Genomic DNA, 25,935 nt, shown 5'->3' with positions numbered 1-25,935 from the left:
ACCCCAACAATAACTAATATTCTGACTATGCTCACGCCAGATTAATTTTGCCTGAATTTTTAGTGTCTTATAAATGCTGTCGTACAATATGTATCTTCAATCAATATAGGGTTCACCCATGCTATGGCAAATAGCAGTAGCTTGTTTATTTAGTATTCCATTGTACGATTTTGTCACAATTTATCCCTTCTACTGTTGATGGAAATTTGGGTGGATTCTACTGTGGTTATTAAGAATAGTGCTGCTTTGGGGCTTCCCTGGTGGCGCAGTGGTTGAGAGTCCGCCTGCCGATGCAGGGGACACGGGTTCGTGCCCCGGTCTGGGAAGATCCCACATGCCGTGGAGCGGCTGGGCCCGTGAGCCATGGCCGCTGAGCCTGCGTGTCCGGAGCCTGTGCTCTGCAACGGGAGGGGCCACAACAGTGAGAGGCCCGCGTACCGCAAAAAAAAAAAAAAAAAAAAAAATCCACCAGTATCTTTTCAACTATTGCTTCTTCCTCATTCTCTCTTACATCTCTTTCTGGGATTCCAATTACACCTACACTAGACTCCTCCCTGTGTCCAGTGTCTCTAATCTGTTTTGTATCACTCATCCTTTTGTTCTCCTTTTCACGTTTCAGGCCAGATATTTTCAACTGATATATCTTTTATTTCATTATTAGTTCCAGTTTAAACTTTCTTCTTCTTAAAATTTCCACTTAATCATTTCTTAACATACTGATTCTAGCTATTTATTAAAAATTTTCCATTTTGTCACCTATTTTCTTAACACATTAACCACAATTGTTTTAAAGTCCATGTCTGAAAAAAAATCATCCAGGGTCACTTGTGGATATATTTCTATTTTCTGTTTTATTCCTTTTGGCTTTCCTCATTTTGCCCCAATATTTGACATGTTTTATATATATATATACATATATATATGTATACGTGTGTGTGTGTGTGTGTGTGTGTATATAATCCCTGACTTTATGACTGAAAAATGCCTCAAGAGGAACGTTGCATAAAGTGTCAGGCTTACTTATTTCCTGTTTTTCCAGGTTCTTGGTTCCTCAAGGCCTGGCAGCTTTGGCACCTCTAAATTACAATGTTCCCTCCCCTGTTCTGTAAGACAGGGAAAAGCAGCAGAGAATACCAGGCTTACCTCTCAACACATTTCTCTTTTTCTCAAGATCATGGCCTCTCAAGGCTCAGGTGTCTTAGCTGCTTTCTGCTGCCTTCAAACAGCTGTTTATTGATTGATCTAGTTTTTCTACTTGTTCTTGGTTGAAGATTGATCTGATCTAATGTATTCCATTATAGTCAGAAGTGGAAATTCCTCACATTAATTTGTACTCTTTTTGTCTCTACCAATCCATGGTGGTAGTAAAGCATTTGCATATGAATCTGGAAGGTATATATACCTCACATACCTCTACTTAACTCCTATTGTGGCTTGAACAATCTTATTTCAAAAGAAAGGCCCTAAGTCTCTCTTTGGATTTGGTTTAATGAGAAACATGTGAGGAAAGACTCAAAATGCCCACTTTCCACAATCGCATTACTATATCCTGCTCCAGCCAAAGAATGAATTTCTTCAGGAAGTAGGATGTTTATTGTCTCCCTCAGAGTTTCAGCTCTTTCTTTCCCCATGTCTTCAGCAAAGCAAAGGACTTAGGTAATAATCCTTACTATCTATGGAAATTTTATATTATATATATTCACTGGGTCTCCCTGGTCAGTCCTAAAGTATATGTTTTCCTCTGAGCATTCATTAGTTTTTCCATTGAGGCATTAGACTCAGAAAACAGGATGTAAGTTGGTTGGTATTATATTTTGGTTACATTAGTCAGCTGCTGTTGATAGCAACTGATTAGTTCTAACTACTGGTTATACCACACTTGTACTTCAAAAGTTGGGTAGGTATGTATGGTATGTATGGTTGGCAGTAACAGTTCTCCAATTATTTTTACTAAATGCAACATTTAAAAAACTAATGGGACAATAGTTCAACAAAAATGTCGAGTTTTCTTTACACTAAATGGATTTGTAAATAGGAAGTATTTGTTCTTTTCTGGAGCTGAATTTGTATTTTGATAGTCTATGACATATTTTGTAGTTACCATATTTCTGTAAATATACGTCTACCAAAAATTCCATTGCCATACCTGTAGTTATTCATGAAATAATAAGTATAAAATAATCCATTTATTTACAAGGTAAAGGTAAATAAGACACTAATACCGAATTCTCTTCTTCAGAACAACATAGTTTTGGTTTTTTTTTCATTTTGTAAATCAGATCCCTTTCTATAAATCTGTTTCCAAGCAAAATTTATGCTCTGACTTTAAAGCTTTGTAAGGATCCTCTTGACCTAAACAATAAATGTCTAGAGATCAGTGTTGACTGTTTCCTAGCAACAAATTAAATGCTTATAGATTCTTGATATTCACATGGTCTCACTTCAGAAATCTGTTCATTAAGGTCAAGGTTAATTAACACTTCAGATAATAACAGAGACCCCTAGTCACAGTCAAGAGTTATTCCTGTAAATATCATCAGATCAGTTACAGGAAACGGGCTATTTATGATCTCACTCACAGCTACATCACACATGGAGTTGCCTGTGTATAATCATAGTGAATCCTGGCAGTTTTTCTCAGAGCTACACTCTAACTAGCAATTGCCAAATACTAATATAATATTTGATGTAGTGCCAAATCATCTGTCTATATAAGAAGCATTTCATGTGATGAGACCAAGCATAATAAAATCTAATTGGAAAAAATACTTCAAAAAAGAAAACCAGAAACGGGTATCCCACGGGTAAAATCTATTTGTGTGCTAAAACATCTTCTGTTAGGTCAAGCACAGACTTTCTTCTGGTGTCTTTCTTTGGCCAATTAGTCCCCAAATTTCAATTCAACTGAACAGCAGTGCTCTAAAAACAACTTGCAATTTCCTGGGTCCCCAAAATAAAATGAAATCAAATAACCCAATTTTGATAATGGAAGAACACTTTCTTGCTCCTAGGTAATGAGTCAAATGAAGTGTTACAAGAAATCCATTGTGTGTCTGTCTACTCTCCAATGAACCATATATAGAAAAATACTTTTAATCAATCACCTTCACAGGCATTCAAACCCATTCCACTCTAACTAATGTACTGTCCAAGAACTGCCAAAGATAAAAGTGATTTCTGACAATATTTATCACAAATGAAAATTACAGAAGTCTAAGATAGGTGATCTGAAAGAATAAAACAGTGCTAAACTTTAATATGGGGAGGAAGGGTAACGTGTAATATAGACTATTTTCATGTCTAAGGTAAGCCCTAAAGGCAGTGAAGATGACAATAAACAGACTCGTGCCTAACTTTGAACAATTAATGTACAAACACTTATTGAATTTGATGAAATGCTTCCATATATCAACTCCTGGGTAATGGTAAACAGAAATATAAGGAGTTTATTTTGCTTCTACTCAAAATTTTCTTCAAAGAATTTGAGCCTTTTTTCCATTAAAAAGTATAAATAGACATAAAAGGGCTTATGATTTTTGCCCAAAAATGTCCCGTAGATATTTATATCTTATACCTAATCATTAAATTTTCCTTCAACAACAACAATAATAAAAACAAAGTGGTCTCTAACAAGTATAAAGTCTAACATGTTCTTTTTAAACAATTATTTCCCCTGTATATTAAGGTACTGCTCAACATTTAAAGGGTTAATTACTAAATATAGTACTTTTCTAATAAGTCTGTTATAGGAAGTGTCTTATTGGTTTGTACAAACAATAGTTGCAGCAGTTAGTAATGTTTCTAAAATCATTCCTAGCTAAAATTATTAGTGGACTAGTCTCATTTATAGGGGTAAATTCCCTCTGTAACTTCTATATAAAAATCCCTGTATAATTTCAACAACTATATTACAAAAATAAAATATCTGGTCACTGAAATAGAATTCAAATGATGCAAACCAGAGATAAACTGCTGTAAATAAATTATATACCATGTTTCTCTGAATCATAATGAGAATATTCTATTAGAAGTCTGACAAAACTATCTATGTGGAGTCATGTTTAGGATAAACAGAATATATAAGTAATAGGTTCAGAGGAATAAATCTCAATTCAGAAAATCAAGAATATTCCCCAAATGGGATATCTATCTTATAAAGTGATGATATCCTTTTCTGAGTTTTAATCAGAAAAGTAATGAAAAAGAAATAATGATGACACTCTTCTAGCTGAATACTTAACGTTACTTAACGACAATTATAATGCATACAGCATTTTAGGTTCATAAAAGTGAAAGCTAAAAATCCCAGAAAAAAAAAGGCATTTGATATGAAAGAAAGACATATTACCTTTTATTTCATGTTGGCTTGCTTCTCGCCTTCTTTCTAGTTCTTTTCGGTCATAATTCAACCTTTTTAAGCACATAATTCCATATTGTAAACTTGTTCTGTTTTTTTTTTAAAGGAGAAAACACATTTAGTTTACTCAGTAGAGGATTAAGCATAGTCAACACTATGTACTACTTCTTCAGGCAACAGGTGAATAAATTCCATTTGTAATTAAATCCTTTAGAATTGGAGGGAATTAAAATTATAGTTATTCTAAGCACACAGTGTTTCTAAAGAGTAAAAAAAAAGTATTTTCGAAATAAAATAACCATAGTCTTAAAAATAATCTTGGATTATGTTGTTCATCCACATGTCTTTGTTTTCCATTAGGCTATTCCAACACTGTTTGAAGAAAAATGAACATTTTACTCCTTTGAAAAGAGTCATTATTATGGAGACAAGAAGGAAGTTATAAGAAAGGGATACTTTTCTTTTTAGCTGATGAGAAAAATAATATAAAAACATGAATGAGGGGCTTCTCTGGTGGTGCAGTGGTTAAGAATGACACTGGTTTGAGTCCTGGTCCGGGAAGATCGCACAGGCCACGGAACAACTAAGCCCATACACCACAACTACTGATCCTGTGCTCTAGAGCCTACGAGCCACAACTACTGAGCCCACGTGCCACAACTACTGAAGCCCGCACACTTAGAGCCCATGCTCTGCAATGAGAGAAGCCAACACAATAAGAAGCCTGCACACCGCAACAAAGAGTAGCCCCCGCTTGCCACAACTAGAGAAAGCCTGAGCACAGCAACGAAGATACAATGCAGCCAAAAATAATAAATAAATTTATAAATAAATAATAAAAAGATGAATGAGTTAAGTGATAACATACAGAACCAAATACCAAAATGAATAGCCACCAACTCTAAGTGATACAGAAACATGTGAAAGGAACAAGTCAGCAGATATTGAAACTCTATGTGGAAAGGATATTGTGGAAGAGTAGAAAACTGACCGATCCTTAAAGGATCAGGCAGAGGGAGGGTTAGTAAAGGATATGGAGCACCATGAACATAGGATTGCTGATGAAATGTTAAGTGTGTGGTGATAGATCCTCTGTCCAGAGTGAAGATCTATGCCAGGAAGTTAGGAGGAATAAGATTTTATTTGGAGAATGGGGTTACATTAAGGAAAGTTTGCATTCAGAGTAAGTGTAGAACCCATCAAGGTAATAAAAATTATTGGACAATTTTCGCAGGAGGATAAAAATGAAAATAAAAGGCTTTGGTTTAAGAGAGAATAATCTGGTAGTAACACAGGGGTTGGGGAAAATAGGTAATTCTAGGGGACAGGGAAATTAGTTGAAGAAGAAATGCTGTCAAAATAAAGGTCCCACTAAGGACAAAGAAAAGCATGAAAAGAAAATCTAGAAACCAGAGATGTTCAGAGAGAAGAAAGAAGACTTACTGATATTATATATAAAGGATGTGGAAGAGTATAATAGGTAAAAAGAATCTCTAGGCCTCAAGAACAAGGAGCACTGAATATTGGTGATTTCTTAAATTTTTAGAATTATAGACAAATTTAGACATACACATTGGCCAGGCTACTCTTAAGTGCTGGATGCATTTCTAAGCCCTGCATTTTAATAAGAACAACACTGAGTTCAAATATTTCAGAATCAGAGGAAAATGGAAAGAAATCTGCATTAATTGCTGTTATGGGATAAACTGTTTTTCCCCAAATTCTTACAATGAAGCCCTAACGCCCAATGCTTCAGAATGTGACTGTGATTGGAGACTGGGTCTTAAAAGAGGTAATTAAGTTAAAATCAGATCATCAGGGTATGCCTTAATCCAGTAAGACTGGTGTCCTTATAAGAGGAAATTTGGACACACAGAGAAACCTGGGAAGTACACACACACAGGGAAGACGATGTGAGGACACAGTGAGAAGGCAGCTATCTGCAAGCCAAGGAGAAGAAACCAATAATGCTGCACCTTGATCTTTGTTTTCTAGATTCCAGAATTTGGAGAAAATAAATTTCTGTTGTTTAAGCCACCCATCTATGTTATTTTGTCATGCTAGCCCAAGCAAACTAATTCAGTGGAATACCAGGTAATACTGGTGTAAAAACCATCATAGACATTAGCCGGCTTGAGGTTAAACCACTGGGTCTTGCCTAACTTCTGCCCAGTTTTTGTATGTAATGTAAAATTGTGCTATAAAAAGGATATATGTTGTTACAACAATGTCTTGTCAGATGGGAAACTGGGCTGTAAAGACAATGGGATGCCATATGCAGTAAAGTATTACTTGCTTTAAGTCAGAGCTAAGCATAGCATAAAGATGAAGCTTGTGTATTTCCCAGAACAAACAAGAACCCTGCCAGTTGAGTAATTTTTATTTTTTAAAAAAGAAAACTTGATCTCTGGATGAATCATTTCTACTATAATAATAAAGCAATTAAAAGTTGATCCAGTGAAGAATAGAAAACAGGCACAAGTGTGTCAACAAAAATTCTAATATTTAAAAGTCTATTGCAACCACACAAAATTTGAGGCCCTAAATGTTCAGTGACAGGGAACTCACTACCTAACAATGTGTGTACTATAGAGCAATTGAGAGTGATACAAAGTTGTATTTTCTGTTGAACATAAATCACTCACCCTATTATCTATACCTATTTGTACTAGAAAAGCACATGTTCAAGGCAGCAAATATTACTCTATCACATAATATTAAAACATAAGAAAACTTATCTAAAGTCTTCCCTTATCCAAGCTAAATTTCTTTAATTCCTTCCTTTCCCCCAGATTTTTACCACTTTATCAATAACAATTTAATGTCCATAAATTAATACAGTTTCTTATTATTATCTCACCACGTGGTAGGACTTTTATTGTGCCTGCCAATAAACACAGTCTAAATATGCCCTGTCAAGCCATTAACCAGAACTGAGATTTTTGTGTCAACTATAAATCACATATCTTTTTCACTTGAACTGCTTTTAAATCATGAATTCCCCATCCAGCATTTTAATGGTTTTTAAAAACGATGTTATATTTATCTCTACTAAATTTAATCCAACAGTGTCAACAACTGTGGTAAGATTCAAAGCATTTTGATAAATTTGACTGAAGAATCTCAATTATTATCTCTTTATCCTAACTTTAGTCATTAACATATATGATTTTTATACCATTTTAATTTGTCAATTAAATGTTGGACAGGATGTGAACAAATAGTTTCCCAAATTGTCTAGATTTATATTTATTAATTTATAATAACTAACTGTATATAAAATAATCATAATACAACTGACAATTTTGCAGATAACCTACAAAGAGATCAGGCTACTACATAACATTTATGACATGGTATTATAACAACCCTTTTTTTAACTCCCTAGATGAGTTAAAGTTTTAAAAACTAATTTTCATTTGCCTTTCATTTATCTGTGCTCTTACCAATGTCTCATAACCCATTCAGTATTTTTTTCCTGAAAATTAATGTACAAATAAGCAAAAGCACTAAAAGGTTTACACAAAAACAAAAATTTTCTTCAGAAGACAATTCCTTCTCAAAATTTTTTCTAGTATATCCCTAAGTTATATAATTTATAACTACATATATAGTTGAGACTGATGATTTTATTCTTAATAAATAATTTTCTAATATTAAAACATATATAGATACAAATCACAAACATGAAATTTCCTACAGATACAGGGGAAAAAAAGATCTACACTGTATGAGAATTTTGTACTGTCCAGTTCCATAAACTTTGGGCATGTAATATGCACCCAGCTCTACATTAGATAGTCCCCGCAATTTGTTGCATAAAGATACTTTGCCAAGTAGATGTACACAGATGTTTCAAAGAGCACATATTCTATATTTCTTAAATATCTCTTTATGTTCTAGTAATATATACAGTTATTTACTTTTCATTTTAATTACTTTTTGGAAAAAACGTACCGATGGAAACTATCCACCATTTTTAAATGGACACGGAGATCTTTTTTTGTTAGGTGATCTAACATTCTTGCATCTACCAAGCATTCCATAAAATAACTTCTGTATTGAGGTAACCCCAGGCTGGGAAGCCATTCATTTCCAATCCACTCGTGGTTCATATCTCCATATGCCAGGGTCTGTAGAAAAACCGGACACTAGAATTGTTTTATAGCAGTCAAGTTTCTTAGCCAATAAAATGAGATGGTAATTGGAGGGTATGGGCTATCATTATAATTGATATTTAATTCCTATGATATATTGAAACAAAGTGGAAATAATATTTAGCTCTAAATATTTGATTTATTTTGGTACAAAGTGGAACTCTGGGTACATGTATCAAGGTCCTTGCCTAAAGAGAATGATTATGTTCACTTTGTTTGCTCAAAAGGAATTACAGTTTATACAAATATGCATTTTAATTCAAAAGCTAAAATGAATGATATAATACAAATGCTGAGCTTAAAGATCCTTTCTTTGTATTGAGAGATTTATTTAACTTATTTTATTTTTATCTGTTAGCCAATACGCCACCATTTCCTTCTCTTCAATGCTACTATTAACCATTGCCATGGTGTAATGGCAAATCTTGATGTGAAAATAGAAACCTCAGTAAATGAATAGAGAAAGGAGCCACAAGGCTAGGGAGATAGAAATGCTGAAGCTTTATGTGGTCATTTTTGTTACCTAGTGAGGCATGCAGCCAGTATTCTATAAAAATTGATGCAATCAGTCTTTCTTAGATATCAATCAATACAGACTCTGTACTTAAAGAAGCAGAGCATGATCAAACTGTAAGACAATCTAATTCTTTAATATAACAATATGAACTGATCTTACCACTGTTCTTAAAAGCCAAAATGAAAACCAAAATCAACCATCATCTCTAAAGCAATTTTTAAAAAGAACTATTAATCTCTATTAATTTGACAATGTCTTCTATTTAGTTCCTTATCAAACAACAAATTCACAATTATAACATGTATTTCTAATGAAAATCTAGGTGTTCCCTTTATTTTGTGTGTTCTTAAAAAATGAAATTCTCACTAAAATAAAAACCTAATGCAACCTTAATTTACTAAATGTTTAAATGTAGGTCCTAGTAATAACTACAAAAATTTTTCTTACAAAGTTTGAATCACATTACCTATAACACACATTAATTCTTTTAGTAATAAACATGCAGAAATGTTGAAAAAGGAACAGCTTCCTTGCAAGCATATATGTTTGTTCAAAGTACAGATGCTTAGCTCATATGCCATCTCAATAAATGGGAGTGACTTCTGACTGTGTAGTCGCAAGGCTAACACATGTCCCTCCAACTCCATTTCTCACATACTTTCCATTATACCTTAAAGCATAGGTGATTCCAAATAAGCTTTTTGAAATCTCCCCTCCCCCCTTACATCCAACATAAATGATTCCTGATTAAATATATTCAGGGGTGATTTCCAAGAAATTTAAGTTATAGTTCATTCTTTTAAAGGAGAAATGAAATTTTCCTTTCAAAAGAGGCCAGGTATAAAATGATGATCAACTTCTTTGCAAAATATGGTGATTTTAAAAGACCTATATAGTATTAAACATAATAAAGTCAAATACATGATTAGCCTAATCTTAAGCTAAGTGAAGACTTATAATATTATAACATACAATTTTCTTACTTTATATCCTTATAGCCTACTAAATGATATTGTTTTAAAGCATATGAATTTCCTACCTGGGCCCAGCTTCCTTCCTCAGATTCTTTCTGTGTTAGCAGCAGGAAATGATTAATAAAGCAGATAAAGATAAATTAATCTCAAATTAATACAGTAAATTTTTTCTAGTAGAAGCAAAATTGCTTTGTTATTAAAAATGTTAATTAAGACACAGACAAATAAATACACAGATCCTTATTCAGATCCACAGTAATCAAGAGAGCCATTCAAGGGCAACTACAAAGGCACCTACACAGTATCTAATTTATTCTAATTAAATGCACACACATACAACATATGGAATTTTCATGATACATTTGATCTGGTCATTCAAAACCTTTTTTAATCCTTAAAAGTGTGGGATTTTACAAATGTAATAAGTTATGACAAAAACTTCTGATTATATACATACAAATATAAAATACACAAATGTGTATACATACATACGATGGATAAATCTTATATAAAGTAAATTAATGGAGTGGACAAAGTAATTGCATCCTTCTAACAAAACTTTGTGGTAATCAAATGGAGTTCAGCAAGAACCAACAACAAACAAAGCTAAACAAGAAAAGACCAAGCACAACAAACTAAAAATGTAATTAGTACACAACATTGGCATTTTTATTCATCATAAACTAGATAATCAGTTTTTCAAACGGGAATAAAATTAAAAGGACATTAAATTAAAAATAAGTTGCTCATAATAAAATGCATAGCATGCCCAACTTTGTTACTTTAAATGAGAAATAACTATATGTAATATATTTTTAAAAGCTGACAATTACAATGAGTCACGATGAATTTTTTAAGTCTGTGCTTTTAATACTAAATGAACACTTTGCATGCGAGTGGGAGGAGGAAGCTCTGTATTTGAGATGGTAAAGTACAAGAAACTAAATAATTATATTTAAAATGAGTATTCAATCTACACATTCTATTACAAATTTAATTGGGTTTGGTAACATGCATTACCTGCGAATATGTTCAATTTTAAGTGATATTTGTTATCAAAACTTTCCAATGTTGCAAAATGGATAAATAAGTGTCATTAAATTCTTGATTATTCTTTGCATGTTACAAACTCTTATATTAACCACATTATGCCAATCTAGTACAGCTTCATTTAAAAATGTCTAGGGTCAGTGAAATAAAACCACAATGAAAAATGTTAGTTATCATTGCGTATTACTATGTAAACATACCCCATTACTCTGATCTGTCACAAACAAAATAGCTTTTCCATCCAAATAGCAGCAAAATAACTTTTCTTCATGTTCAACAAAGCTGTAAAGACTAACCGTTTTTGCTGGAGCTGCAAGATTTTCCATTTCTTCATGGGTCACCCAAACGTTGCCTGAAGGCTAGTGAGAAGGCCCAGAGGGAAGCAGTGGGATCCATGGGAGGGAAGCAGTGGTAAAGAAGAAACGCAGCACCACTGTAAGTTAATGGTACCACAGTAACACGACCATGCTCTTGCTTCTATAGCATGCACAAGAGACAGCATTGCTAGTTTCTCATAGCTGCCTTTTTCTTCTACTTCAAAAGATTAAATAGAAAGAGGCATGCTGTGAAGCTCACATGGGATAGATTTTAAATGATACTTCTGTAATTATTAATCAGGAAAAAGGCTTAATCAAAATTTGCATTTCAATGGTATGCGGCTATTGGATCCACTTTTTGTAATCATGGAGAACTGAATAAATTTGATCTGTAGAAGAATATTTTTATTTTTTTCTTCAGTAAACAAAGGCACATGTATTTTGTTGTGTTATTACCTATATTTTGTTCACAAAGTTTTAATTCTTCAATGTCCTTGGAAAGAGAAAACTGGTTGTAAATACAAAGCTGAAAGCTCTATCATAAACTGTTTGGAAACCAATATCAGCTTTTCCCAAATGACCACTTCCTTTTTACAGTTCAGTAAATATGTTCTTTTCCTATATTCTTACAGAGAAAAAAGAAGAGAAATGCTATTTTGGAGTTAATAATAGGTATTTTTCCACTAAATATTGTCAGAAGTCACAAAACCTAGGTTTCCTAATTTTTTAGCAGTATCCTTCACTATTATAGAGAAGAACATGATGTAAAAGCAAACTTTCCCTCTAGCAGGCACTATTCTATTATGAAGTCTCATTTGCCTTCTAAATAAAACAACCCATGATGTTTGTTTTATACACTGAAGTATTAATACATAAAATTTCTAGACCAAAGTCCACTTAGTAACATACAGATCACTGGGAACCACCTTCCATCAAATTCCACCATTTTACTGGGAAATATTTATGAACATTTCAGTGTTGTCCAAGCACATCAACTCTATAGTTACAGTGGAATTTAATCTTATGTATTGCTTGTTACTTGTTTTGGAAGGGGTCTAGTTTCAAAGAACTGGAAGTAGCAAAGTTGATACCCTGACATAAGTCATCACCATAATTCTCTCTTGCCTTTTCTACCAACACATAGTACCATGTTGACTTATCTTCTATTATAAATAATGTAATTTAATATAATTTTTAAAATAACTACATATAAACTAAATTGATGAATATAATTTGACATAAGATAAATCTCATGTATAGGAGAGTTACTCATATATATACTTGAGTAACAAAACAGAGTTGAGTAGTAAATATTTATAATTATAAGTAAATCATATGGGCAAAAAATCTCAAAGGATAAGCATCATATATATGTAAAGAATTCTCATTCTCCTACCATTTTAGAATTTTGAGCATATATGAATTTCTCCCTAAAAGATAAAACTGTGCACAACTGTAAAATATACTGAGAATACAGCAGCCATCCATGTCATTAAATGCCCCTCCCTTCTATCCCTAGCTTCCAGGAATGGTGCTCATTATAAACAGAAAGTTGTGTATGAATATATGAATCATTAAATCATTTGGCAGAAATTGCTTTTACTGACTTTTTGAGCCGTGTACTATGCTAAAAAGAATTTTACAATCATCTGTCACATTCCCTTTACACCCAGTGACAACGGTGTTTTGCCTGAGTGGCTATACTGTTCAACGTGAGCTTCAGTGACGGTTACCTGAGAGGAAATTCATTTAAGCCAGATTGTTTTACAATGATTTCTAAAGATTCGACCTTGATTGTGAATCCAAACAATGAAGATCTCCCTCCTTCTATAAGAAACTTGACCAGTATTATTTCATACTAGAATACATACATGTATAATCTCTTTCAGAGGTTAAAGTCTATATTTGCCAGTCTGTCACCATATTCTGGGGTGAGTTGGACTCTGCAAGCTATGGCTTTATCTGTATCTTTACATGCAAAATGAGTATATATCCAGGGCAATTTTCTAAAGTATGGTTGTGAAACTTTCTGAAGTTGTAAGTTAGCTGTTCACTTATGCTCTGCAGTTTTACTTCTGAGGAGCACTGCCTGCTCTAGAGTCTTGTAAAGTAATCTATAAAATGACTTCTAAACAACCCAATCAATTAGGCATTAGCTGAGGTTTTAACAAGTTTATTTTATAAGCAAACCCATGTGTAGTAAGTCAATTATTCAGATTTATTTCTTTTTACCGCCAGTTTAAAGGATGGAACTTTCAACAGGGTAAGTCATAAAAGGGTGCTTTAGAGCATGAGTGTTTCAGCAAAGAGCACATCTTAGAGAATAGCTAGAGTGGGACGCTTTGAGCAACCAAAGGACTCTGGTGCCTTGGGTCCAAGGATAAAGACAATGCAAAAAGTAGCTTGGAAAAGCATAAAGGACAAGTACCATATAATTTGGTTGTGGTTTTGAGAGCCGCTGAAAATCATTTACATCAGTCCATGCTGCAACCCCCAGTATCTGAGCTGGAGAATGCAAACCAGTAGACTTTTTTTTTTTTTTTTTTGGTGGCAAATACCATTTGAGTCTAGCAAATGATTTCTAAAATTTTAACTATCTGGAAATTTACCAAATTATAATCAAGAGGCTTGAGTTCTAGCAGTGCCACTTCTCAGTAACTACCCAGGACATTCCCTAAACTTCTCTAAATTTTAGAATCTACATCTGTTAAGTAGACTAAAGCTGCATACTCATACTAGAAAAAATACAAATAAGTTAAAATTATGATGTAATATATTCTGATACAGGGCTGGGACTAGGATGAGGTAGATGAGGTGTCAAGGGGACTACATTTAAAGAAGCACTCACTTTCAGTATCATGCAAGTACAAGGTCGGTACTGACAGTGAGTGCCTCATTCAATTTTGTTTGAGGTGCCTTGCTGGCCCCCCCTCAGTCCAGATGGAGTAGAGTATTCAGATAGTATTTATCAAATGAGATCTAGTAGGAAAATTCCTAAAGGATGTTGAGAATTAAAGCACTTAACTAATTAAATCATTCAGGACAGAATTATGATATAAAAATTAATATTAAAATGAGTTTAAGGAAAAAATGAGTTTAAGGGATAACTCATGAAAATTAATTGGAGGAAAATAATTCTGTTGCTGTCAGAAATACTAAATAAGTAAAGCAGCCAGACCTCAGAATAATCCTAAACTTTAGCTAGAAGTAACTTCTGTAACTACATAAGTCATTTTGAAGAATTTTTTACTTTATAGTTGAATTACAAAGTAAATTAATTTGAAATTTACTTTTCACTTTCAAAATGGCCTAGATCCACATTTTCCCCTTATCTGAATTGATATTTCTCACCATAAGAAGAGAAAAATTTATCATTATAATAAGACGAGTTTTACACAATTATATTTCACCTTATTTACATTAAAGGTTGAGGCTTAGGAGGTTAGTAATAATGAAAAGTGGAACCAAAGTAGACTGGAAGAATGTTGCAAAAAAGAAGGAAAACTGGTAGAGTTCAAGAAGCAGGAGAGTACACTTGTTAGGAGCATAGACTATGGGGCAAAACAACCTGGGGTGTGACCTTAGACAAGTCACTTAACCTCTCTGTTCATCAGTTTCTCCCATTTGTAAAAGTGATGTCATAAAAGTACCCATCTGATAGCATTGTCCTGAGGCTCAAATGAGTTATTGAATGTACAGCACTTAGAAGAGGGACTTACACTTAGTAAGTACTCCACCGATGGCTGTTACTACAATTTCATTAGAATTTTCATTAAACAATCTCTACCCAAGTAAATCTTTAGTTTAATAAATACATGCTATTTTCCCCATACATTGTGCTGAAGCCTATCTTATGCCTTACATGTCTGCTCAAATTTGCTGAATTATATGTTTACTAAAGGTCATTTATATTTGTTCCCAGACCTGTCTACTCCCACTGCACTTTTTAAAAAATTAGGCAATTTAAATAAATATTACATAGAGCCAAAATTAAATAAACTTGGCTCATGTATGAACACTAAGTTGAATTATTTGGAAAGACCAGATAAAGGTAAATCTTAAAACACATTGTCAGTGAGATACAACTTCAGCAAAGTCTGGGGAAGAATTTGTAAATTTCCAGGAGGATTCTGCACTCACATAGCTTTTCAAGTATCTTCAAGTTTTCACTTTAAAAAGAAACTCAAATTTTAAAAATTGAAGATGTTTAATGGATGAAGTTATCAAATAAACATAATGCGAAACTCCAGGCATTGGAATTATACTCAAAGAAAAGTCCTAGGGTTTCATCTAAATTTGCAAGTGCCTGAACATTTACATATTTTTACTTAGGATAAAATATTTAAAGTATTTATTTATTCTTTATGACACACCTCTTTAACCAAATATTTCAATTACCTGATATCTCCATCTCTATTCTATTTTGTAAGAGGCCTTCTACAGTAACTGTAGCTTAGGAAGAGGAAACAGAAAGCTGGAAGATTAGGGCTGGTCCAAAGATATAATAAATGTAAATAATATAATAATAATAAATGTAAACATTAGATTTTTCTAATGTTAGCCCATTTCGTCTAGACAGGAGGCAGATTTCTGTCAGTTAAAAAAAAATAATCTAAGTATCTTGTTTTTTCCTCTTAGAATTTGAGTGAATGAACAAGATACATCTTTCTTAGAAACCAAACCCAAACCTAAACACACGGAAAATCTTGTAGGATCAGAACTATGTGCAGTGTTCTAGAAGACGTGATAACATTTCTTAAAAAAAACAAAAAACCCAAACCAACTCCTTTTGAATTTTCAAAGTGTGAATCCTAGTATATAGTTTTCGGTGATGACTTTAAAATGTTTTCAGCTTCACTTTATGCAGTGGATTAATTCCTAGAAATTCACATGTAGTTTTTTTGCAAAGCAAATCATATTTGAAATATATTAGAAACAAGTAAATACTTCCATGTAGATGGAGTAAAAGAAATAAAAAGCACTCAGTAGATTATTTTTAAAGCAAATAGAGACAACTTATCTCTTATGAAACTTGCATCAATATTTAGCAAAGGGCATATGTCTTCTGTGAATAAAGAGCTTTTACACATTAGTAGAAAAATGAATATTCCTATAATCCTATAGAAAAATGAAAAAGGTCATGAATAGGTAATTTACTTAAATGCTAAAATAAATAAGCATATGAAAAAATTTAACTTTACTAGTAATTTTTAAAATGTAAATTTAAGCAATGTAATTATTAACATTGACAAAGGAAAAAAAGGACTATACAATACAATTTGACAATTAAGGTTCAAAAGTAATAAGAGTATAAATGCCCTGTATACGAATATTGCTTTGGAAATTACTGCAGTTCAGTTAATGCAATAATATAAGTACTTGCTTATCCACTATGGTATTAGAAATACAAAGAAAATTGTTAAATAAGCAAAATGTCCAATATTAGGGACTTGGTTAAATAAATTACAGTATTTCCATTAAGGAGGCATGCTGCAATTAAAAATATTACAATTGCACACTTAATAAAATGGGGGAAATATTCATGCTATATTACTAAATTTTAAAATTACAAAATAATATATTATGTGAAAATAATTCAATTTTATAAAATGAGAAAGAATGAAAAGTTCTCTATCAAAAAGTTAATAGTGAAAATATTAATAATTTTAATAATTAATTAACAATATATTACCTGTCTTTCAAATGTTAATTCCTCTTTGAAGCCTTATTCAACCAGAAGTGATTTCTCCTTCCTTTGAATTCCACGGCACTCTGCTTCTATCTCACATTAAGGAATTAAACTATGTATCTTCTACTAAACCTCCTGGTGAACACATCTTCCTTTTCTTAGTTTGACTGCCCTCTCTGTAATCAGGGTATACATATCTCATATCCTCTATAATGGTGAGTAGAGTGACTTGTACAATCATCATTTTAAGATGCATATTTACTGACTATTTACAATTTGCCAGGCACTGAGTTAAGGCCTGGGGACTATGGAAAACCTGATAATATACTTTCTTGGCCTAGTGTGGGATGAATCAAGAAGAGAAAATTATAAAATAGCTTTTATAAGCATACAGAGTAGTAACTCAGGAAGGGAAGAAAACCCAGACTTTGGGGCTTAGTGAAAACTTTTTAGAGGAAGAACATTCAGGAATCATTAGATGAAGGATGAGTTGGAGAAGAATGGTGATCTTGGAGTGGAAAGAAGGTTCCAGGCAGAGGGAAGAGCAATTGAAAAAGCTTATAATCAACATAAATCATAAAAGTTTAGGAAACTGAAAGTAGTTCTGTATTGTTGGGATCCTTATCTGAGGAAATAAAGCCTCTGAGGCGAACTGAGAATAGATCAAGAAAGGTTTCATAAGCTCTCTTCACATTTGACTGTTTTCAGGCACATAAACCAGTCATGATACTTCTCCCTCAGTTGGAAGTTACTCAGGACACTCATCATCAGTTCTGAAATCAGTTTACAATAACTATTTTAATAGCCTTCTCAGCTTTTATTTTAAACATATTCTGAATTATTTTTTAGCTTCAGTAATACATGAAAAATGTATTCATTATTGTATAGTATAGTATACAATGTATACAAAATGTATAGTATAGTATACAAAATGTATAGTATACAACATTTATATACATTTTAAAATGTTACACAAGTTATATATAAGAATTTGTTAAAGTATATGTTTTCTCCTAAATGTTTCTTAGGAAGAAGTTAAGATGGAATTATACAAGAAAGATAAACACTTTTTAAATTTGACCTTGTATTTCTAGCATTGGAATCTTGTGCACTGGGAAGGAATACAAGAACATATGTAATAAAAATGAAGCAAATTTCTCTAATTTATGGTCTATGTTTAAGACCACATGTAAAAATTTATACTCAAGTTAGCTTTGTGCCTGAAAACTGAAATAAAGTAATATCGCTTTTCTATCTTTTGCCCACTATTCAAACTTACCTCATTCTTCCATATTTTATTATTTTGCATAAGACATGGGACCAGAAAAGTCCATTTAACAACAGAGATCATATCCTTTATCAGCAAAAGATATAATTTGGGAAAGGACCAAAGAAAGAATGAATACTATTTGGGAGTTTCTCCTCAGTGTTTGAATTTGGCACCTGGCATGCCTTTTTTAGATATTTTGTTCTTTCCTAATATTAAGATAGGGATGAAATTATGAGAGAAATAGGGATTTATAAATAAAAGGCAAACAGGTTTTGAAGGAAGGTAATCCACTTGGTATTTATAAAACATTAAATACTAAGGTACTTTCATAATTATGAAAACTGCTTAAGAAGTAGTGAGTTTAGCATTACATCTTCAAAAAGTACTAATGCCTATTATTGCTCATCTCCTGAGATGTTGGATTACATTAAAAAGAAAAATTCTGAAAAAGAGTAAACTCTTGGTCTTGTTGCTTGGGAGAAAAATCTAAACTTTAGTCTAGAGGCTAGCTCAAAAGTCTATCTTGGTTGCAGGCTTCAAGTCTGATAGGAATCACAGCTCCTCAGTTGAAAACCTATTAAAAGTAGCAGCAAGGTTAATGGAGAGCAAGCTAAAGCTCCTCAGAATAATCCATGCTGACATTGAAATGTGTACTGCCACAATTTTGCTCTGTGGACTTGGAGATGCTGCTATTCACCCAGCACTGGGAGAGGGAAGGAGCACAAATGGACTCACAGTTCTGGATGTTGGAGGAGCTGAAGGACTGGTTAGGGAAACCATCTCCTGGATTGCTAATCGGAGCTTTAAGCGATGCAGAGGATTGCTGATTCCAATTTCTCTCTGGATCTCAGTGTCTGATAAAGCAGACATAATGGCACCACTCTTCACATTGGCTCGGCAGGCTGCCACATACCAAGCAGGCATTCCCAACCAGAGCTGTTGGATAGGGAAAAATACATACCCAGGTTATAATAATAGTTAACCATTAACAATGTCTATGCGCTCGACATTATTTTAAGTACCTTACTTGTATGAACTCATTTATTACCACACCCCGTGAAAGAGATGCTATTATTTTTTCCCCAGAAGAGACAGATGCACAAAAACATTAAATAATTTATTCAAAAAAACCAGTTAGGCAGTAATGGAAACAAAGATTGGAAATGCAGTCCTCAGGGTCTGCAGTTTAACAACTGATTTATATTATTAGGGATACATGAAACAGCTGCACCTCACCAAATCTCCTCTTGAGTTTAAGGACAAGAACAGCTACAAGCTGCATTAGGTAAAGGCTCAATTAACATTTGCTTAATAGAAGACTTCAGTTTATAACTCTCCGTTGGAATTCTGAGTGCCTTTGATCAAAGGCTTTAATGTGGCTAAGCCACATTTCCAATCTATCTACCTATAGGTGTATGAGCTCAATTAGATGCTAAATATGAAAATACTTTTTGGAGAATGAAATGCTGGGCTAATGGAAGAGGCTAACATTATAAACATCTGGAAAACATTAGCTAAAGAGAGTTACAAAATGAATAATGCTTTAGAAATTAGGGATTGTGATTCTTCAGCTTTGACGTGAGGCTCTGGAAAGACAATTGAATTGGTAGTGCAATGAGCACAGCATAATGCCTGGCACATTATCTGCAGCACAGGGTGAACGCACTGTGTTGTAGCATCTGAATTACATACACTTAAATAAGGAATATTCTTTCTGTTCCTCCCCGCCCCTCCTCCATCATTAGCTATGATTAAGAAACAGGGCACATGCAAATGAGCAGTTTAAATCTTGGTTTTAAACAGCCAAAATACTGATTTTTTTTTTGTTGTTGTTTATTTTATTTGTTGATATGAACAGATTGAGTAAAAGGAGACAGCATGAGAGTGAGAGAGTAAGAGAAGAAAAACTGTAAATCAGCAGTATACAATGCCAAGAGCTCTGGATCAAGAATCAGAAGGCTTGGGCTCTAATTCCTTCCTTGTCATTGGCGAGTCAAGTAAGTCCTCTAAACCTCAGCTTTATTTTCCCCATTTGTAAAATGGAAGGGATTTGGCTTTATTATTTCTAAGGCTTGGTGTTACACAGCTTCTAAGATGGCTCCCAATTATCTCACTTCCTGACATTCCTGCCCTTGTATCGTCCTCTTCCTCTGAGTTTGGGCTGGACCTGGTGACTTATTGTAATGAAAAGACTATGATAAAAGTGATGGCATCTGACTTTCCAGATTAGGTTATGAAAAGACTGTGGCTTCATTCCTGCCAGTCCTCTCCCCGTCTGTCTTCTCCGAGCTCTCGCTCTGGGGAAAGCCAGCTGCAGGGCTGTGAGTTATCCTTTGAGATGCTCACGTGAAAGGAACAGATATCTCTGGCCAACAGCTAGCAAGGAACTGAGTCAGCTTGGAATTGGATTTCCCCAAGTCAAGCCTTGAGATGACTGCTGTCCTGGTTGACACCTTGCTTGCAGCCTTGTGAGAGACTTTGAACAGAGGCGGTTGCTAAACCATGTCCAGATTCCTGACCTACAGAAGCCAGGAGGAAAATAAATGCTAAGTGTTGGGATAATTTGTTACATGATAATAGGTAACACTGATTTTTTTTAATTAAAAAATTCTGCCATATTAAAGGGTTGCTTGCCTCTGTAGAGGAAACACAAAAAGTCAAATCTTTCAGTCAATGTGGCCTGGGCTGTGACTGAGATAAGAGAAGGAGAGAGGGGATATAGGTACAGTGCATGACTGAATATAGTATCTCCTACAGGTTAGGCAAAGGAGTTGACCTTGCCTTGACAGATATGATTAGCTACGACAGAAGATGGGACTTGACTTCATCGTTTGTAAACTCAAGTTGTTCAAAACAACTAAACATCTAAATATACCTTCACTGGACCCTAAAGATTGTCACCTCTTTTCATCTCCTCTGTGCTAAGATATTTGGATTTCCACACTGGTTAACATTACCCAAATGCTTGCCAATACATGGTTACCAAGGTCATACCTGACTAGACTTTCACAAAGTTTTTCGTGTTGATAAATGGTGTGTGAAGCATCAGACTTATTTGTTCACATCACTCTTAGTGGACTGTGCATTGAAGGAGATACTAAAGGAGGTGAAAGTTAAGAGCTCTCATTCATTGGATCACCCACCTCATTCATCTTGTTTATTCCATTGTATAATTTCACTTATTATACAATGCTGTTGTTCCCTGGAAACAGCCCAGGCCTTTTTCTGCCTCAGGACCTTTGCATCTGCTGTTCCCTCTATTTGAATGCTTGTCCCCTCTATCTTCACATGCCTGACTCCCTCACATATTTTAAATCTTTATTCAAATGTCTCCTTCCCTCTGAATGTCTCTTCCCCTCCTTCCCATAACATCAAGCAGACATTCTTTATCCCCATTCCTTGCCTTATGTTTTTTCCATGGCACTTAGCTTCTAACATACAGTGGCATTTACTCCTCAATCTGTCATTGCATGAAAAAAAATAGGCTCAAGGAGGACCAATGTTTCATATACATACACTGTTCAGAAGTGCATTTGAAGCATCTAGAACAAAGGCAGGCACCAAAGAGGTGCTCTGTAAATAGTTGTGAAATCATTGTATAAAGTCATTTTATAAAGTCACTTTATGGAGCACATTATGAGCAATTTCTGCATGCTCAGGATAGTTTTAATTAGCACAAACTTCACTGCCTGTCATTTTCTAGCCCCTTAATGTCAGTAAATCTGTTTTGTTCTGTTTTTTTAATATATAAAGGATTTGTTCATCACTTGCCAAAACAGCAGTTAACTCTCTGTCAAACTGCAGCTCATTTTACTGGAGTGAAACGAACAAAGAATTGCTCTCAATTTTGAGGTGGGCTTTCTTAAGCATTTTGCCTTATAATTGACTTTTAAAATATAGTAATTTGAAAGAAATATTTGGAAGAAGCAGCTCTGATCACTAATAAGCTAAAAATTCCCTGACTGATATAAAAGAATAAAATAAAGCAAGACACAGCCTTCTTTCTCAGTCCAAGAAAAAAATGCAGCATGTTTTTATATTTAGCTGTATAATATTATTTTTTAAACTCAAGTGAGTTTTGATTGTTCCTTATTAATTCATTAGCTCTGGATGTGATATGATAATGAAGGTGGACAATTTTGTAATCCCGAACCTTTTAAAACAATGGGTTTTAATTGCCTCTGCCAAGCAAGAAAAGTTCATACAGTCAGTCCCTTGGTACCCTCAGGAAATTGGCTCCAGGACACCCCATACCAAAATCTGCAGATGCTCAAGTCCCTTACTGTTGGGCCTTGGTATACACAGGCTCATCATCCTCGGATTCTGTCTCAGATTGAACGTGTTTGGTTGACTCCACGATGGGGAACCCATGGACAGGGAGGGCTGTCTTCTTCTTTGCCTTGACATCAGCATATCCTAGCAGCTACCAACAGCCCACACTAGAGAACTGAATGGAAGGGGCAGTGAAAACTACTGAGAAGCAGTATGAAGGGGCCCTTCGTGGTCAGATATGTATTCCGTTCACCGCCCTGGTCTGCTCCTGCTGCCTCCAAGCTGATCAAGTATTAACGCACTTCTCCAGACCCTTGTGTTATGCAGGAAATGCTGAATGTAGTTTTTGTTTCATTAAAACATTCAGTCTAGACACAGAAGGGAACAAGGGAATGCATCTTCTTCTGCATAACTCCAAATGTCTAAATCTAGCTGGCCCCTAGTCTTAAAGAACTAGGTTCAGGAATTATACTACAAGCAAAGGAATGGCAGCAATATCTTGGATAAGTCAGAAGTGTTAAATATATGGAGATGCCTCTTCTCTGTTAACGGGCTGATGAGGAAGGGCTCTGGACTGATGTACTGGGACAGATGTTTTCTTGCAACAACAGAGGTATCACTCAAAAACTGTTTCTTGATTTACTCTGGATATGAAGAAGATAGAATTTACCAAAATTTTCTTTTATCTCGCGGCCTGCTTCCTTCTGCCACAATCGCAAGAAAACATCAGAGTAAACTCACAAGAATGCTCATGGGTTCCTAGATAAAGCAAATATTCTCTTTATAAGTTATTCCAGACTATTGGAAAACTAGGATGTCAGGAACCGGTCTTTACTTGTCTCTAAAAATACTATCAAGTTAGCAGTGATTGGATTAAGAGCCTTCTGGTTTAACTCTCTTACCTCTAACCACGCGACTACGGTGGGCCCATCCCACTGGGCAAAAGGTAATCCCTTTCTCCGAGCTTCTTCTAGAAGTTCATGCCTGAAGTATACAGCAAAGATTATTAGTCAGGTAATATGGGAAAAGACAGCTGTGATTACTTTTAATGACAATATTTTTAAAAAACCCAATAATCCTTTATAAACTTTTTATGAGTTAATACAGAAATAACAGAAATCCTTCTTCCTTTGAATAAAACATGCAAATCATCCATTGATTTTATTAGAAATGAAACACTGACATCTAAAAACAATTTTTCCCAACACTTATTCACTAAAATTCAAACATTAAATGTTAATGGACTAAGAAGCTGAATTTTATTATCAGCAAATATCTTGTCCCTTAAGCAAGAAACTGGCCCACATATGCGTATTCTGGCATGCACTACAGGATCTAAATGAGGCTTCTTCCATCTGTCTTGCCTGTTTCCCTTATTATTTCAGTAGTAGATAAATGCCTGTTTATAGAGGCAGAAGATCAAGTTGGTCATTTTAGCCCCATTCAAGTGATATGCTTGATTTTAGTATGCTCTCTGGGTCCAGATGGCTATCTTAGGAGTTAGTTTTTTGTATAGACTACAAAATTACTTCTCATTTGAAGAGAACTCCGAGGTAAATTGACTTCCATCACTACAAAGCAATGTAAGGTGTAAAATTCAATAGTACACTTATTTCCATTTATAATCACTACTGGTTTTAATGAAAGCAAAACATCTCAATGACAACAAATGGTTGTTTCTGATAACAAAAAGTTGTAAAGAACCTTGACAAATGCATCTTTAATCACTATCTCTACTACTGACCCTTGACATCCATCTACAAAACCAATTTCAGATCGCTCATGATTGAAATAGAAAGTTTCTGTTTTCTTTGAAACTCAAATTGATATATACCTGGCCAGGACTATATTGGAAAATATATTCTCTATTCCTTAGATGCATTGATCCTACACACACATTTTTACACATATTGCTTTATGTTGACTGTGTGTCTTTCATGCTTAGGAACTCCAAAATGAAGCATTTAATTATTTCCTACTACCAACTGATTAATTGTTCATTGTGGTGGACTATATGTTAAAATATATAATAAAAATGTCTTTTAACACGAAAGCTTTCCGTGTCTGTGATGGATGCTACCAAAAAAAATGCAGTGTGACAAAGAAACAGAGAGGCAAAACAAAAATTAAAGTTATAGTAGATGAAGAGACACATAAATCAACGGCTCTTTCATTTCATGGGATAGCAAAGAAGCATGTGTAAGCTATTTAGCACCTGGGAAAGGGAACAGCGACACTGGTGCCATGAATCAAAGGTGAAACTAGAGGGGCTCCTTCACCTGGCTTGCCTTACCCTCACCCGTTCCCTCAGGCTTCCCAGTGACATTCCTTCATTGAAAACCAGATTTGAATAGCATAGTCTCACTGTGAAAGATATATTGACAGAAATGGGTTGAAGGGTTAAACAACCAACCATCAGGTACTTATTGAGCACCTATTGTGAGCTGAGACCTGTGGAAATACAGACATGCACCCAGTTTTCCAGGAGATCCCTGGTTACGTAGAAAAAGCAAACACATGAAACTGTTTAAAAACATGCACAATGCACAATTAGATGCCAAAACTCAATGATGCATATTCTAAGGATGAGGGTTTTGGAGAAGGGGTTAGTAGCAATGGAAATGATCAGTGAAGGCTTTGCAGCAACTGAACTGACTTTGAAGGGCTGGTGGGAAGGAGTTACAGTTGATGTTCCAATCTGGATGAGCAGTAAGGGTGGGGGGCAGAGGCAGGACTGAACACAGAATACGTGCAAGAAAATGTAGAGTAGGCTTCCACAGAGCCAAGAGCATTACTGAGAGTTGAAATATTATATTCATTAGGGAAAAAATACTTCCAGTTATGTGACAGGTGAGTGGCGTTAAAGGGGAAGAAACAAGTATACATTTACAACTGGTTTTTGCTACATTTAGCAAAAAAGCAAGTCAATATGCCCTCAACACCTAGGAAGCACATAACATTTTCACAAGTGAATTACATGAGTTGTACATATGCCATTTTTGAAAACTAGAACATTTTAATTCTGACTAGTTCCTTAATAAAAAAATGCACCACATGAGCTGCAGTGATCCTATTAAAAGTTAAATTGGATAATGTAACTTCTCTGCTCATAACTTTCCAATTACTACCTGTCTCACTGAGAATAAAAGCTCAAGCAGCTGTTAGGATCCACCCTACCCTCTTCTTCTTTCTGACTCAATTCCCATCTCACTCCACAACACTAGTTTACTTCTTGCTCCCTGGAAACAGCCCAGGCCTTTTTCTGCCTCAGGACCTTTGCATCTGCTGTTCCCTCTATTTGAATGCTTGTCCCCTCTATCTTCACATGCCTG

General features: G+C 34.5%; 1 protein-coding gene across 7 annotated transcripts in view; it reads right to left on the bottom strand.

Moving 5' to 3' along the window:
* The window catches only part of PPFIA2 (PTPRF interacting protein alpha 2), a 402,262-nt gene that overhangs the window by 13,033 nt on the left and 363,294 nt on the right, over nucleotides 1-25,935 (bottom strand). For 3 of the 7 annotated variants that reach the window (XM_081249916.1, XM_081249918.1, XM_081249913.1), the window contains 6 exons: nucleotides 23,506-23,587; nucleotides 19,067-19,267; nucleotides 11,352-11,414; nucleotides 10,071-10,100; nucleotides 8,315-8,508; nucleotides 4,349-4,446 (listed from right to left, as the gene is read on the bottom strand). In XM_081249916.1, the coding sequence (XP_081106042.1) occupies nucleotides 4,349-4,446; nucleotides 8,315-8,508; nucleotides 10,071-10,100; nucleotides 11,352-11,414; nucleotides 19,067-19,267; nucleotides 23,506-23,587 (668 nt within the window). The remainder of the gene's footprint in view (nucleotides 1-4,348; nucleotides 4,447-8,314; nucleotides 8,509-10,070; nucleotides 10,101-11,351; nucleotides 11,415-19,066; nucleotides 19,268-23,505; nucleotides 23,588-25,935) is intronic. The other 4 variants (XM_081249917.1, XM_081249919.1, XM_081249914.1 and 1 more) reach the window with 2 other exon arrangements.

Source organism: Mesoplodon bidens, assembly GCF_964165515.1.
Source record: "Mesoplodon bidens genome assembly, chromosome: 11".
NCBI classification, from domain to species: domain Eukaryota; kingdom Metazoa; phylum Chordata; class Mammalia; order Artiodactyla; family Ziphiidae; genus Mesoplodon; species Mesoplodon bidens.
The sequence above is the reverse complement of the archived record's forward strand: the minus strand, read 5'-3'. Positions and strand labels throughout refer to the sequence as shown.